The 12055-nt window shown below is 49.3% G+C and overlaps 1 protein-coding gene across 2 annotated transcripts in view; it reads left to right on the top strand.

The window, feature by feature from the left end:
- Positions 1-12055, top strand: part of SPTBN4 (spectrin beta, non-erythrocytic 4) — a 114017-nt gene that overhangs the window by 17200 nt on the left and 84762 nt on the right. For both annotated transcript variants that reach the window (XM_055251226.2, XM_055251225.2), the window contains exons 3-4: positions 9428-9579; positions 11792-11965. In XM_055251226.2, coding sequence (XP_055107201.1) covers positions 9428-9579; positions 11792-11965 — 326 coding nt within the window. The remainder of the gene's footprint in view (positions 1-9427; positions 9580-11791; positions 11966-12055) is intronic.

Raw genomic sequence — 12055 nt, 5'->3', positions numbered from 1 at the left:
TTTGCCTTAAGACTCATCCATGTGTCTCTGAGTGCATTTGTTATTTATTTATTTTTAAGATAGGGTCTTGCTCTATCACCCAGGCTGGAGTGCACTGGTGTGATCTCGGCTCACTGCAACCTCCAGCTCCTGGCCTCAAGCGATCCTCCCACCTCATCCTCTCCAGTACTACAGGTACTGCAGGACTGCAGGTGCACCCCACCATGCCTGGCTAATTTCTATATTTTTGTAGAGACAGGGGTCTCCCCTGGGTTCAAATTCTTGGGCTCAAGCAATCCTTCAGCCTTGGCCTCCCAATGTACTGAGATTACAGGCCCATAATGAACCACTGTACCTGGCCAAATTAAAGTCTTATCCTAAGGAAATGTGTTTCACTTGTGATTGTGATTGGAGAAGAATGTATGAATGGTAAAAAGCTGGGCATAATCACACTTACCTATAGTCCCAGCTACTTGGCAGGCTGAGGGTGGGAGGATCATTTGAGCCCAGGAGTTTGAGACCAGCCTGGACAACATAACAAGACCCCCATCTTACAAAAAGTAAAAATGAAAAACATAACTAGCTGTGGTGGTGCATGCCTGTAGTCCCCTCAGGAGGCTGAGGTGGGAGTGTCCCTTGAGCCTAGGAGGTCAAGGCTGCAGTGAGCCGTGATCGTGCCTCTGAACTACCGCCTGGGTGACAGAGTGGGACTGTCTAAAAAAAAATAAATAAATAAATAAATAAAAGAACTCAGCATAAGCACAATAGCAGAGGAAACTTGTCATTTGGCCTGGAGTGTTTTTGTTTGTTTGTTTGTTTGTTTTGAGACAGGTTCTCCTTCTCTTGCCCAGGCTGGAATGCAGTGGTGCGATCACGGCTCACTGCAGCCACGAACTCCCAGGCTCAAACAATCTTCCCACCTCAGCCTTCTGAGCAGCTGGCCCCACAGGTGCACATCCACCATGCCTAGCTATTTAAAATATTTTTTAAGAGATGGGGGCCTCATTATATTGCCCAGTCTGGTCTCAAACTCCTGGGCTCAAGTGATCCTCCCACCTTGGCCTCCCAAAGTGTTCAGATGACAGGTGTGAGCCACCTTGCCCAGCCTGGCCAGAAGTCTTGAAACCCCAAAGGTATCTGTGTCAGCTACAGTCCTGGCAGGAAGCAGATGGCATCCCACAAAGGGGTAAAGTTGGGGCAAGTCTAATGAAGGGACTACTGACATAGGGGTGGGCAGGGTTAAGGGAACCTACAAGGGCAGTGGAGACCTGCAGCGATGGAGCAGAGAAGGGAGTGGTGAGAGAGGACAGAGGCGTCACCAGCAGGAGCTGGGGATGTAGGGAAAGAAACCAGGCACTGCCAGGAGCAGGTGAGGCAGGGAGGGAGGGAGCAGGAAGGAACAAAGCCCTTGACTCCTCTGATCTCCTGCTGGCCAAACCCAGCTGGAAGTCTGAGGGACTCTGAGGGTTGGGGAGTCCATTCATACAGTCCACACTGGCCAGCCTCCCTGGACCCACCACAGCACGGGGAAGAGGAGTGGAAGGTGGCACCAGAGAGGGAAACGGAAGATCCCCGCACAGTAAACACACCAACACGGTCAACATTCGATGTCATCTCAGGTCAGAGCAACACTCTGAGAATTTTTTTTTTTTTTTTTGAGAGAGTCTTGCTGTCACCTAGGCTGGAGTGCAGTGGTGCAATCTTGGCTCACTGCAGCCTCCACCTCCCAGGCTCAAGTGATTCTCCTGCCTCAGCCTTCCGAGTAGCTGGGATTATAGGCACGTGCCACCACGCATGGCTAATTTTTGTATTTTTTGGTAGACAGAGGATTTCACCATGTTGGCCAGCTGGTGTCAAACTCCTGACTTCAAGTGATCCGCCCACCTAGGCCTCCCAAAGTGCTGGGATTACAGGCATGAGCCACCATGCCCAGCCCCATGACAATACTTTTCGTTTTGTGATTTCATTTTGATGATACCCAAAGAAAATGAATAGAAACTGATCCTGGGCTGGGTGCAGTGGCTCACACCTGTAAGCCCAACACTTTGGGAGGCTGAGGCAGGAGGATTGCTTGAGCCCAGGAGTTTGAGGCCAGCCTGGGCAACATGGCAAGATCCTGTCTCTAAAAAAAAAATACAAAAATTAGCCAAGTGTGGTGACATGCGCCTGCAGTCCCAGCTACTGGGGAGGCTGAGGTGGGAGGATTTCCTGAACCCAGGGAGGTTGAGGCTGCACTGAGCCATGATTATGCCACTGCACTCCAGAGCCTGGGTGACAGAGTGAGACACAGAAAGAAAGAAAGAAGAAAGAAGGAAAGAAAAGAAAAGAAAGAAAGAGAAAGAAAGAAAGAAAGAAAGAAAGAAAGAAAGAAGAAACAAAGAGAAAGAGAGAGGGAGGGAGGGAGAGAAGGAAGGAGAAGGAAAGAAAGAGAAAGGAAAAAGAAAGAAAGGAAAGAGAGGAAGAAATGAAAGAAAGAAGAAAGAAAGAAAGAGAGGGAAGGAAGGAAGGAAGGAAGGAGAAACAGAAAGAGAGAGAGAGGGAGGGAGAGAAGGAAGGAGAAAGAAAGAGAAAGGAAAAAGAAAGAAAGGAAAGAGAGAAAGAAATGAAAGAAGAAAGAAAGAAAGAAAGAGGGAGGGAAGGAAGGAAAAAAGGAAGGAAGGAAGGAGAAACAAAGAGAAAGAGAGAGGGAGGGAGGGAGAGAAGGAAGGAGAAAGAAAGAAAGAGAAAGGAAAAAGAAAAAGGAAAGAGAGAAAGAAATGAAAGAAAGAAGAAAGAAAGAGAGGGAGGGAAGGAAGGAGAAAGAAAGAAAGAGAAAGGAAAAAGGAAGGAGAGAAAGAAAAGAAAGAAAAAGAAACAAAGAAAGAAAAAGAAAGAGAGAGAGAAAAGAAAGAAATCCTGGACCATCTGAATGGCAACTTCATAAAGGATGATACCCCAATATATATATATATATATATACACATATATACGTATATATATATATATATATATATTTTTTTTTGAAACAGGGTTTCACTCTATTGTCAATGTTGAAGTGTAGTGTTGCAACAATGGCTCACTGAAGTCTCAACCTCCTGGGCTCAAGGCATTTTGCCATCTTAGCCTCCTGAGTAGCTAGGACTTTAGGCACAGGCCACCATGCCTGGCTAAGTTTTAATTTTTTTTTTTTTTTTGAGACGAAGTTTTACTCTTGTTGCCCAGGCTGGAGTGCAATGGGCGCTATCTCAGCTCACTGCAACCTCCGCCTCCCAGGTTCAAGCAATTCTCCTGCCTCAGCCTCCTGTGTAGCTGGGATTATAGTTGCCCGCCACCATGCCTGGCTAAGTTTTAATTTTTTTTTTTTTTTTTGAGATGAAGTTTTACTCTTGTTGCCCAGGCTGGAGTGCAATGGCGTGATCTCAGCTCACTGCAACCTCCACCTCCCAGGTTCAAGCGATTCTCCTGCCTCGGCCTCCTGAGTAGCTGGGATTACAGGCGCCCGCCACCATGCCTGGCTAATTTTTATGTTTTTGGTAGAGATGGGGTTTCACCATGTTAGCCAGGCTGGTCTTGAACTCCTGACCTCAGATGATCCACCCACCTCGGCCTCCCAAAGTGCTCTGATTATAGGTGTGAGCCGCCACGCCTGGCTTGATTTTTAATTTTTTATACAAATGGGGTCTTGCTATGTTGCTGAGGCTGGTGTGGAACTCCTGGCCTCAAGCAATCCTCCTGCTTTGGCCTCCCAAAGTGCTGGGATAATGGGCATGAGCCACCATGCCTGGCCTGATTTTTCTATTCCTGATTACAGTCTTGTTAGCATGGAGCAAGAGTTGAAAACTGAAATGCCCACCGAGACCAGATGGACTGCATACACCGAGAGAAGTGGAACCTCCTGTAAGAGGGCAGCGGCCACACAGCCCCCGCGATGGCAGCCTGGCAGGAATGGAGGTCCAGGGTTGCCATATCATGTGATATTTCATGAGAAGCCAAGAATCTGAATTTTTTAAAGACAAAATCTTCCTATTTTAAAATATTGGCAACTGATTTACATTTTTTAAAACACAGTGGGGGTGCAACCAAATATATCTCAGAGGCTGGGCTCAGTGGCTCATGCCTGTAATCCCAGCACTTTGGGAGGCCGAGGTGGGCAGATCACCTGAGGTCGAGAGTTCGAGACCAACCTGACCAACATGGAGAAACCCTGTCTCTATTAAATATGTAAAATTAGTCAGGCATGGTGGCACATGCCTGTAATCCCAGCTACTCGGGAGGCTGAGGCAGGAGAATTGCTTGAATCTGGGAGGTGGAGGTTGCAGTGAGCCAAGATTACACCACTGCACTCCAGCCTGGGAGACAGAGGGAGACTCCATCTCAAAAAATAAATAAATAAATAAATAAATGAATAATATATATATGTATACACATATGCACACACACACACACACACTCCCACCCCTACCTCTCTCAAGTATGAGTTCCCCAAATCGATGATCCCCCAGAATCCATTGAAGAAAGCCAAATCTAGTCCAAATCCCTCTTTTTGTAAATGTGAAAACTGGGGTCCAAAGAGGGGAGATGACCTTGAGAAGTCACCCAGCCAGTTATTAGTAGAGACAGGGCAGAACCCAGTTGTCCTCATTCTGGTACCACTCTGGGGATGCACTAAAATTCCACTTTGGCTTTAGTACTAGCCAAAACCAGCTACTTGGCGTGGGCATCATCTATTAGAAGGCAGAGGAATAAATCCTCAATTTAGCATCTTTTCTGCCATCACTTTCTCATGATTGATGATCAGTGTTCACATAGGGTCCCATCTTATCTAAACAGCACAAAACCCACATTGACACAAACAAGATATTTCCTTTGCGTTTACTGTTAATATTCACGTATTCATTTTCAAACTAGAGGTAAATATTCAAGATGCAATTTAAAGTTAAAAAAATACAGATAAGTAAATGTATATTTTCTACTGCTAGAATAAGAAGCAATACTTTTTTAAAAAAAATTGTATTTTTAATTTTAGTGGGTACATAGTAGTTATATATATTTATGGGATAGATACTTTTGTGTTGCAGACAATCCAATTATATGCTTTTAATTATTTTAAAATGTGCAATCAGGCCAGGTACAGTAGCTCATGCCTGTAATCCCAGCACTGCGGGAGGCTGAGGCGGGTAGATCACTTGAGTCCAGGAGTTTCAGACAAGCCTGGGCAACATGGCTAAACCCTGACTCTTCTAAAAATACAAAAATTAGCCGGGCGTGGTGGCGCATGTCTTTAGTCCCAGTTATCCACAAAGCTGAGGTGGAAGGATGGCTTGAGCCCGGGAGGCAGAGATTGCAGTGAGCCATGATCTCACACCACTGCACTCCAGCCTGGATTTGATACAGGGCAGACCCTGTATCAAAAAAAAAGAGAGAAAAGCAAGTACAATTAAATTATTATTGAATATAATCACCCTGTTGTACTGATATCAAATACTAGATCTTATTCATTCTTTTCGTATTTTGTACCCATTAACCATCACCCCTTCCCTTCACCCCACTATTGATAATGTCACAAAAGGTAAATTTTATGAAAAAGGAAATTATTCAGAGATTTCAAATGGTTGAAGGAGAAATAGACTGGAAATGTACATCTTTATTCCTGAATTAATAGAAAACTTAATATTAATAGGAAACAATATTATTTAGTAATGGGATTTTAACAGTAACTGTACAGGCTAAGCTGCCAACAAATTGGCTTAATAGTACAGTAGCTTAATGGAGAAGCTATTTCTCCCTCCCAGATAATCTAGAGATGAGCAACCCAGTTGGCAGGAAGACTTAGCTCGGAGAGGTCAGTGTAGATTCCAGGTTAATTTCATCTTGTGTTCTGTAGACCTTGACCTTGGTTTTCCAGTTTATGGGAGTCAGGGGAAGAAAGAGGAAGGCCAGGCAGCAATTTTCCTTTACTTTTTTAAACTTTATTTTTGGCTGGGCGCAGTGGCTCACACCTGTAATTCCAACACTTTGGGAGGCTGAGGCGGGCAGATCACGAGGTCAGGAGATCGAGACCATCCTGGCTAACATGGTGAAACCCCGTCTCTACTAAAAAAAATAGAAAAAAAATTGGCCAGGCGTGGTGGCAGGCACCTGTAGTCCCAGCTACTTGGGAGGCTGAGGCAGGAGAATGGCATGAACCTGGGAGGCGGAGCTTGTAGTGAGCGGAGAGTGCGCCACTGCACTCCAGCCTGGGTGACAGATCGAGACTCTGTCTGGAAAAAAAAAACAAAACTTATTTTATTTATTTATTTTTTGAGATGGAGTCTCACTCTGTCACCCAGGCTGGAGTGCAGTGGCACAATCGCCACTCACTGCAACCTCCGCCTCCCGGATTCAGGCAATTCTCCTGCCTCAGCCTCCCGAGTAGCTGGGATTACAGTTGCCCACCACCACGCCTGGCTAATTTTTGTTTTTCTGGTAGAGATGGAGTTTCACCATGTTGGCCAGGCTGGTCTTGAACTGCTGACCTCAGGTGATCCACCTGCCTCAGCCTCCCAGAGTGCTGCGATTACAGGTGTGAGCCACCGTGCCTGGCCTAAACCTTATTATTTATTTGTTTTATCTTATTTTTTGGAGGCAGAGTCTCGCTCTGTAGCCCAGGCTGGAGTGCAGTGTCACGATCTCGGCTCACTGCAACCTCCACCTCCCTGGTTCAAGCGATTCTTGTGCCTCAGCCTCCTGAGTAGCTGAGATTACAGACGTGCACCACTAAGTCCTGCTAGTTTTTTGTATTTTTGGTAGAAACAAGGTTTCACCAAATTGCCCAGGCTGATCTCGAACTCCTGAGCTCAGGCAATCCACCTGCCTTGGCCTCCCAAAGTGCTAGGATTACACGTGTGAGCCACTGTGCCCAGCCTTTTTAAAACTTTAAATTATGAAATAATTACCAATTCATAGGAAGTCACAAAGATAGTACAGATGACAAAAGGCATGTAACTGGCTGGGTATGGTGGCTTGAGCCTGTAATCTCAGCACTTTGGGAAGCCTAGGTGGGAAGATTGCCTGAGCACAGAAGGTTGAGCCTAGCCTGGGCAACATCGCAAGACCCTTGTCTCCACAAAAATAAAACCATCAGCCGGGCATGGTGGCATGTGCCTGTAACCCCAGCTACTCAGGAGGCTGAGGAGTTGAGGCTGCAGTGAGCCATGATCGTGGCACTGCACTCTAGCCTGGGCGACCGAGAGAGATTGTGACTCAAAAAAAAAAAGGAGTAATTCTACTAAAAAATGTCCAAAGGATTTGAATAGATATTTCTCCAAAGATATACAACTGTCTGATAAGAGCATGAAAAGATGTGCAATATAACTTGCCATTAGGGAAGTGCAAAAGAAAACCACAATGAGGTACCACTTCACACCCACTAGGATGGCCGTAGTAAAAAAAAAAAAAAAAAAAAAAGTAGGGGGAAACGACCAAGCACGGTGGGGCTAACATCTGTAATCCCAGCACTTTGGGAGGCTGAAGTGGCTGGATTGCTTGAGGCCTGGAGTTTGAGACCAGCCTGGGCAACATAGTGAGACCCCTGTCTCTACACCAAATACAAAAATTAGCCAGGCCTGGTGGCATGCTCCTGTAGTCCTAACTACTTGGGAGGCTGGGATGGGAGGATCACCTGAGGCTGGGAGGCAGAGGTTGCAGTGAGCTGAGATCACACCATTGCATTCCAGCCTGGGCAACGGAGTGAGACCCCCATCTCAAGGGAAAAAAAGGAGGGGTTGGGAAATAGCAAGTGTTGGCAAGGATTTGGAGCCTTCACACATTGCTGGTGTAGCAACTTTTTTTTTTTTTTTTAGACGGAGTCTTGCTCTGTCGCCCAGGCTGTAGTAGATTGGTGCAATCTCAGCTCACGGCAATCTCCGCCTCCTGGGTTCAAGCGATTCTCCTGCCTCAGCCTCCCGTGTAGCTGGGACTACAGGCACATGCCACCACACCCGGCTAATTTTTTGTGATTTTAGGAGAGACGGGGATTTCACCATGTTAGCCAGGATGGTCTTGATCTCCTGACCTCGTGATCCGCCCTCCTTGGCCTCCCAAAGTGCTGGGATTATAGGCGTGAGCCATCGCACCCGGCCACAACTTTTTTTTTTTTTTTCTGAGACAGGGTCTGGCTCTGTCACCCTTGCTGGAGTGCAGTGGCATGAGCACAGGTCACTGCAGCCTCGACCTCCCGAGCTTAAGCGATCCTCCTGCCTCAGCCACTTAAGGAGCTGGGACTACAGGGGCATGCCACCCTGCCTGGCTAATTTTTTGTATTTTTTTTGTAGAGACAGGATCCTCACCATGTTGCCCAGGCAGGTCTCAAACTCCTGAACTCCAGAAATCCCCCTGCCTTGACCTCTCAAAGTGCTGGGATTGCAGGCATAGGCCTGGCCTATGGTGCAGCTACTTTGGAAAACAGTTTGACAGTTCCTTGAGGCTGGGCGCGATGGCTGACGCCTGTAATCCCAGCACTTTGGGAGGCTGAGGCCATGGCTGTATTTATCCGTGTCCTCACTGAACTGAGCTCTGTGAGGGCCCTGTCTGTATTCACAGAGCCTTGAACAGGCACAGAGTGTGCATTCGAATATTTATTGAATGAATGAATGATTAGAGCCAACTGGGGTCAGAAGCAGGGAAGGCTTCCTGTGCAAGTGACATCTCAGGAAAACTTCAAGGGACAGGAAGGTTGTCACCAAGTGGGTAACAGAGGGTAGGGAACAGAGGGCAGAGGATAGGGGAAGTCGTCCCAGGTAGGAGGAGACATGGCTGCTGAGGCTGGACTCTGTCTCTTTTTTTTTTTTTTTTTTTTGAGAAGGAGTCTTGCTCTGTTGCCCAGGCTGGAGTGCAGTGGCGTGATCTCAGCTCACTGCAACCTCCGTCTCCCTGGTTCAAGCAATTCTCCTGCCTCAGTCTCCCGAGTAGCTGGGATTACAGGCATGCATCACCACACACGGCTAAGTTTTTTTTGTATTTTTAGTGGAGACAGGGTTTCACCATATTGGCCAGCCTGGTCTTGAACTCCTGACTTTGTGATCTGCCTGTCTTGGCCTTCCAAAGTGCTGGGATTACAGACGTGAGCCACCGCGCCCGGCCGACTCACTCTTTTTTTTTTTTTTTTTGAGATGGAGTCTTGCTGTGTCGCCCAGGCCGGAGTGCAGTGAAGCGATCTGGGCTCACTGCAGCCTCCGCCTGGCAATTCTCCTGCCTCAGCCTCTCCAGTAGCTGGGATTATGGGCGCCTGCCACCGTGTCCGGCTGCTTTTTGTATTTTTAGTAGAGACGGGGTTTCACCATGTTGGCCAGGCTGGTCTCGAACTCCTACCTCAAGTGATCCGCCTGTGAGGCTGGTCTCTTGCAGAGAGCTAGGCCTGAGCAGGCTTGGCTGGCGGAGGGCTGGGGTGAAGGTGGAAGCGCCTGGGGGCTCATCAGGGCCTGTCCTCCAGATGAGCGGGAAGCCGTGCAGAAGAAAACCTTCACCAAGTGGGTGAACTCGCACCTCGCCCGCGTGGGCTGCCACATCGGGGACCTCTATGTGGACCTCCGGGACGGCTTCGTGCTCACGCGGCTCCTGGAAGTGCTGTCTGGGGAGCAGCTGGTGAGGGCACCTGAAGGGCTGGGGCAGGGGTCCTCCCTGGGATCTCAGGCTGGGGGTTGGGCTTCTCTGGAAGGGCTGAACTGCAAGCAGGGGCCTGGCTCATGGGCGGGTGGAGCGGGCTAGAAGGGCCCTGTGGGTTAGAGGTCCCTCTACTCGGGTGTGTGGGGCTGTGGCGGTGGGGCGGAGTTTGGTTGTGAGAAGCCTGGACGCATGGCTGGAACCGAAGCTGATGGCTCGCTAGCTACGGTTGCGAGGCGGGGCTTCGGTGGAAGGGGCGGGGCTCTGTTGCAAGGGGCAGGGCTATTAGAGAAGGGAGGAGGTTTGTTAGAAGGGACTGGGCTGGGTTATGAGCTAGCAGGGGCATGGCTATAAAACAGCGGCAGAACTGTGTTGCGGGTTTGGGGTGGGTAGTGAATGAAGGTGCGGGGCTCTAGGTTAGGGGGCAGTGTTCGTTGGTAGGGTGACACCTAGGTCGTGGGTGTCTAGGGACGCAGATGGTGTCCTGGGATGTGGCTTGTTGTATGAGTTGGGGCTGTGTCTCTGGGCTTGAATGGGGTTTCATCTAAAAGCGTGGGATTCTCATGGGGTAGAGATTCGTTAAAGGACTGGAGCCTGGATCTCAAGGAATTGTGAGGGGCCTGGCTATAGAAAAGGAACAGTCGGGCGCTGTGGCTCATGCCTGTAATCTCAGCACTTTGGGGGGCCAAGCCTGGAGGAACATTTGAGCAGTTTCAGAACAGCCCGGGCAACATAGTGAGACCCCCGTCTCTACGGTTTGTTTGTTTGTTTGTTTGTTTGTTTAAATTAGCCAGGCGTGGTGGCGCGAGCCTGTAGTCCCAAGTACCCAGGAGGTTGAGGCGAGAGGATCGCTTGAGCCCGGAAGGTCGAGGCTGCAGTGAGCCATGATTGTACCACTGCTCTCCAGCCTGGGTGACAAAGCGAGACTCTGTTTCTCTCTCTTTTTTCTTAAATTTTTTCTTTTTTAAATAGATACGAGGCGTCACTATGTTGCCCAGGCTGATCTAGAACTCCTGGACTCAAGCTATCCTCCAGCCTCGGCCTCCCAAAGTGCTGGGATTACAGGCATGAGCCACTGCGCCCGGCAGAGACCCTGTCTCAAAAATAAATAAATAAATAATGAATAAATAAACCCGAGCGCTGTGGTGAGACCCGTCTCTACAAAAAATATTTTAAAAATCAAAAAGCATTAGCCAGGTGTGGTGGCGGGAACCTGTAGTCCCAGCTGCTCAGGAGGCTGAGGCAGGAGAATCGCTTGAATCCAGGAGGCAGAGGTTGCAGTGAGCCAAGATCGCGCGACTGCACTCCAGCGTGGGCGACAGAGTGAGACTCCGTTTCAAAAACAACAACAAAAGCAAAAAAACAAACAAACAAACAAAAAAAAACAGATAGGAACCAACGCTGTTGGAAGGAATTGAGCTATAAACAAAGGGAAGAGCCAGGGCGGAGCTTGATTGGGATGGGCGTGGCTCTAGGTAGGGACCCGAAGGGGAAGCAGTGAGGGGTGTGACGCAGGATTTTTTGTTTGTTTGAAACGAAGTCTCACCCAGGCTGGAGTGCAGTGGCGCGATCTCGGCTCAACTGCAGCCTCCGCTTCCCGGGTTCAAAGGATTCTCCTGCCTCAGCCTCCCGAGTACCGAGGATTGCAGGAGCGCGCTACCAAGCCCGGCTAATTTTTGTGTTTTTAGTTAGAGACAGTGTTTCGCCATGTTGGCCAGGCTGGTCTCGAACTCCTCGCCTCAACTGACCCACCCGCCTCGGCCTCCCAAAGTACTGGGATTACAGGATTGAGCCACTGCGCCGGGCGGCCACGGGATTAGTGGCAAAACATTGGTAGAGAGGGGTCCAATGGCAGCGCTAGGGCTGAGACTGGGCTAGGGGGGCGGGGCTTCATGATGACGGGGCGTGGTTATCAGGTTCGAAGTGGGGCGCCTGTGGAAGGGGCAGAGCCAGGGACGTGAATAAGCCTTGAAGGGGTGTGATTCTTTAAAGGGTCTGGCCATGGGAAGAGACAGGGCTTCTTTAGAAGGATTGAGTCCTGCGTCTTGGATAAAACGAGAGGAGGACAGCCTGATCCTGGACACGCAGGGGGCGTGGCCGTGGGAGGCAGGCTTCTTTGGAAGGGGCGGGGCCGAGGGCGCCATGCTTCTGTCTGTCCAGACCCCCCGATCGCCCACCGCCCCTGTCGCCCTAGCCCAGGCCCACGCGCGGCCGCATGCGGATCCACTCACTGGAGAACGTGGACAAGGCGCTGCAGTTTCTGAAGGAGCAGCGCGTGCACCTGGAGAACGTGGGTTCGCATGACATCGTGGATGGGAATCACCGGCTGACGCTGGGGCTGGTCTGGACCATCATCCTGCGCTTCCAGGTGACCCTTGAGTGGCCCCTGCCAAGCCCCGAAACGGTGGGACTTAGGAAGGCGTTCCCCACCATTTACCCATTCATTCATTCCTTCCTT

The sequence above is a fragment of the Symphalangus syndactylus genome, chromosome 17 (genome assembly GCF_028878055.3).
Source record: "Symphalangus syndactylus isolate Jambi chromosome 17, NHGRI_mSymSyn1-v2.1_pri, whole genome shotgun sequence".
NCBI classification, from domain to species: domain Eukaryota; kingdom Metazoa; phylum Chordata; class Mammalia; order Primates; family Hylobatidae; genus Symphalangus; species Symphalangus syndactylus.
Note: the sequence above shows the minus strand (reverse complement) of the source record. Positions and strands in the feature narration are given on the sequence as shown.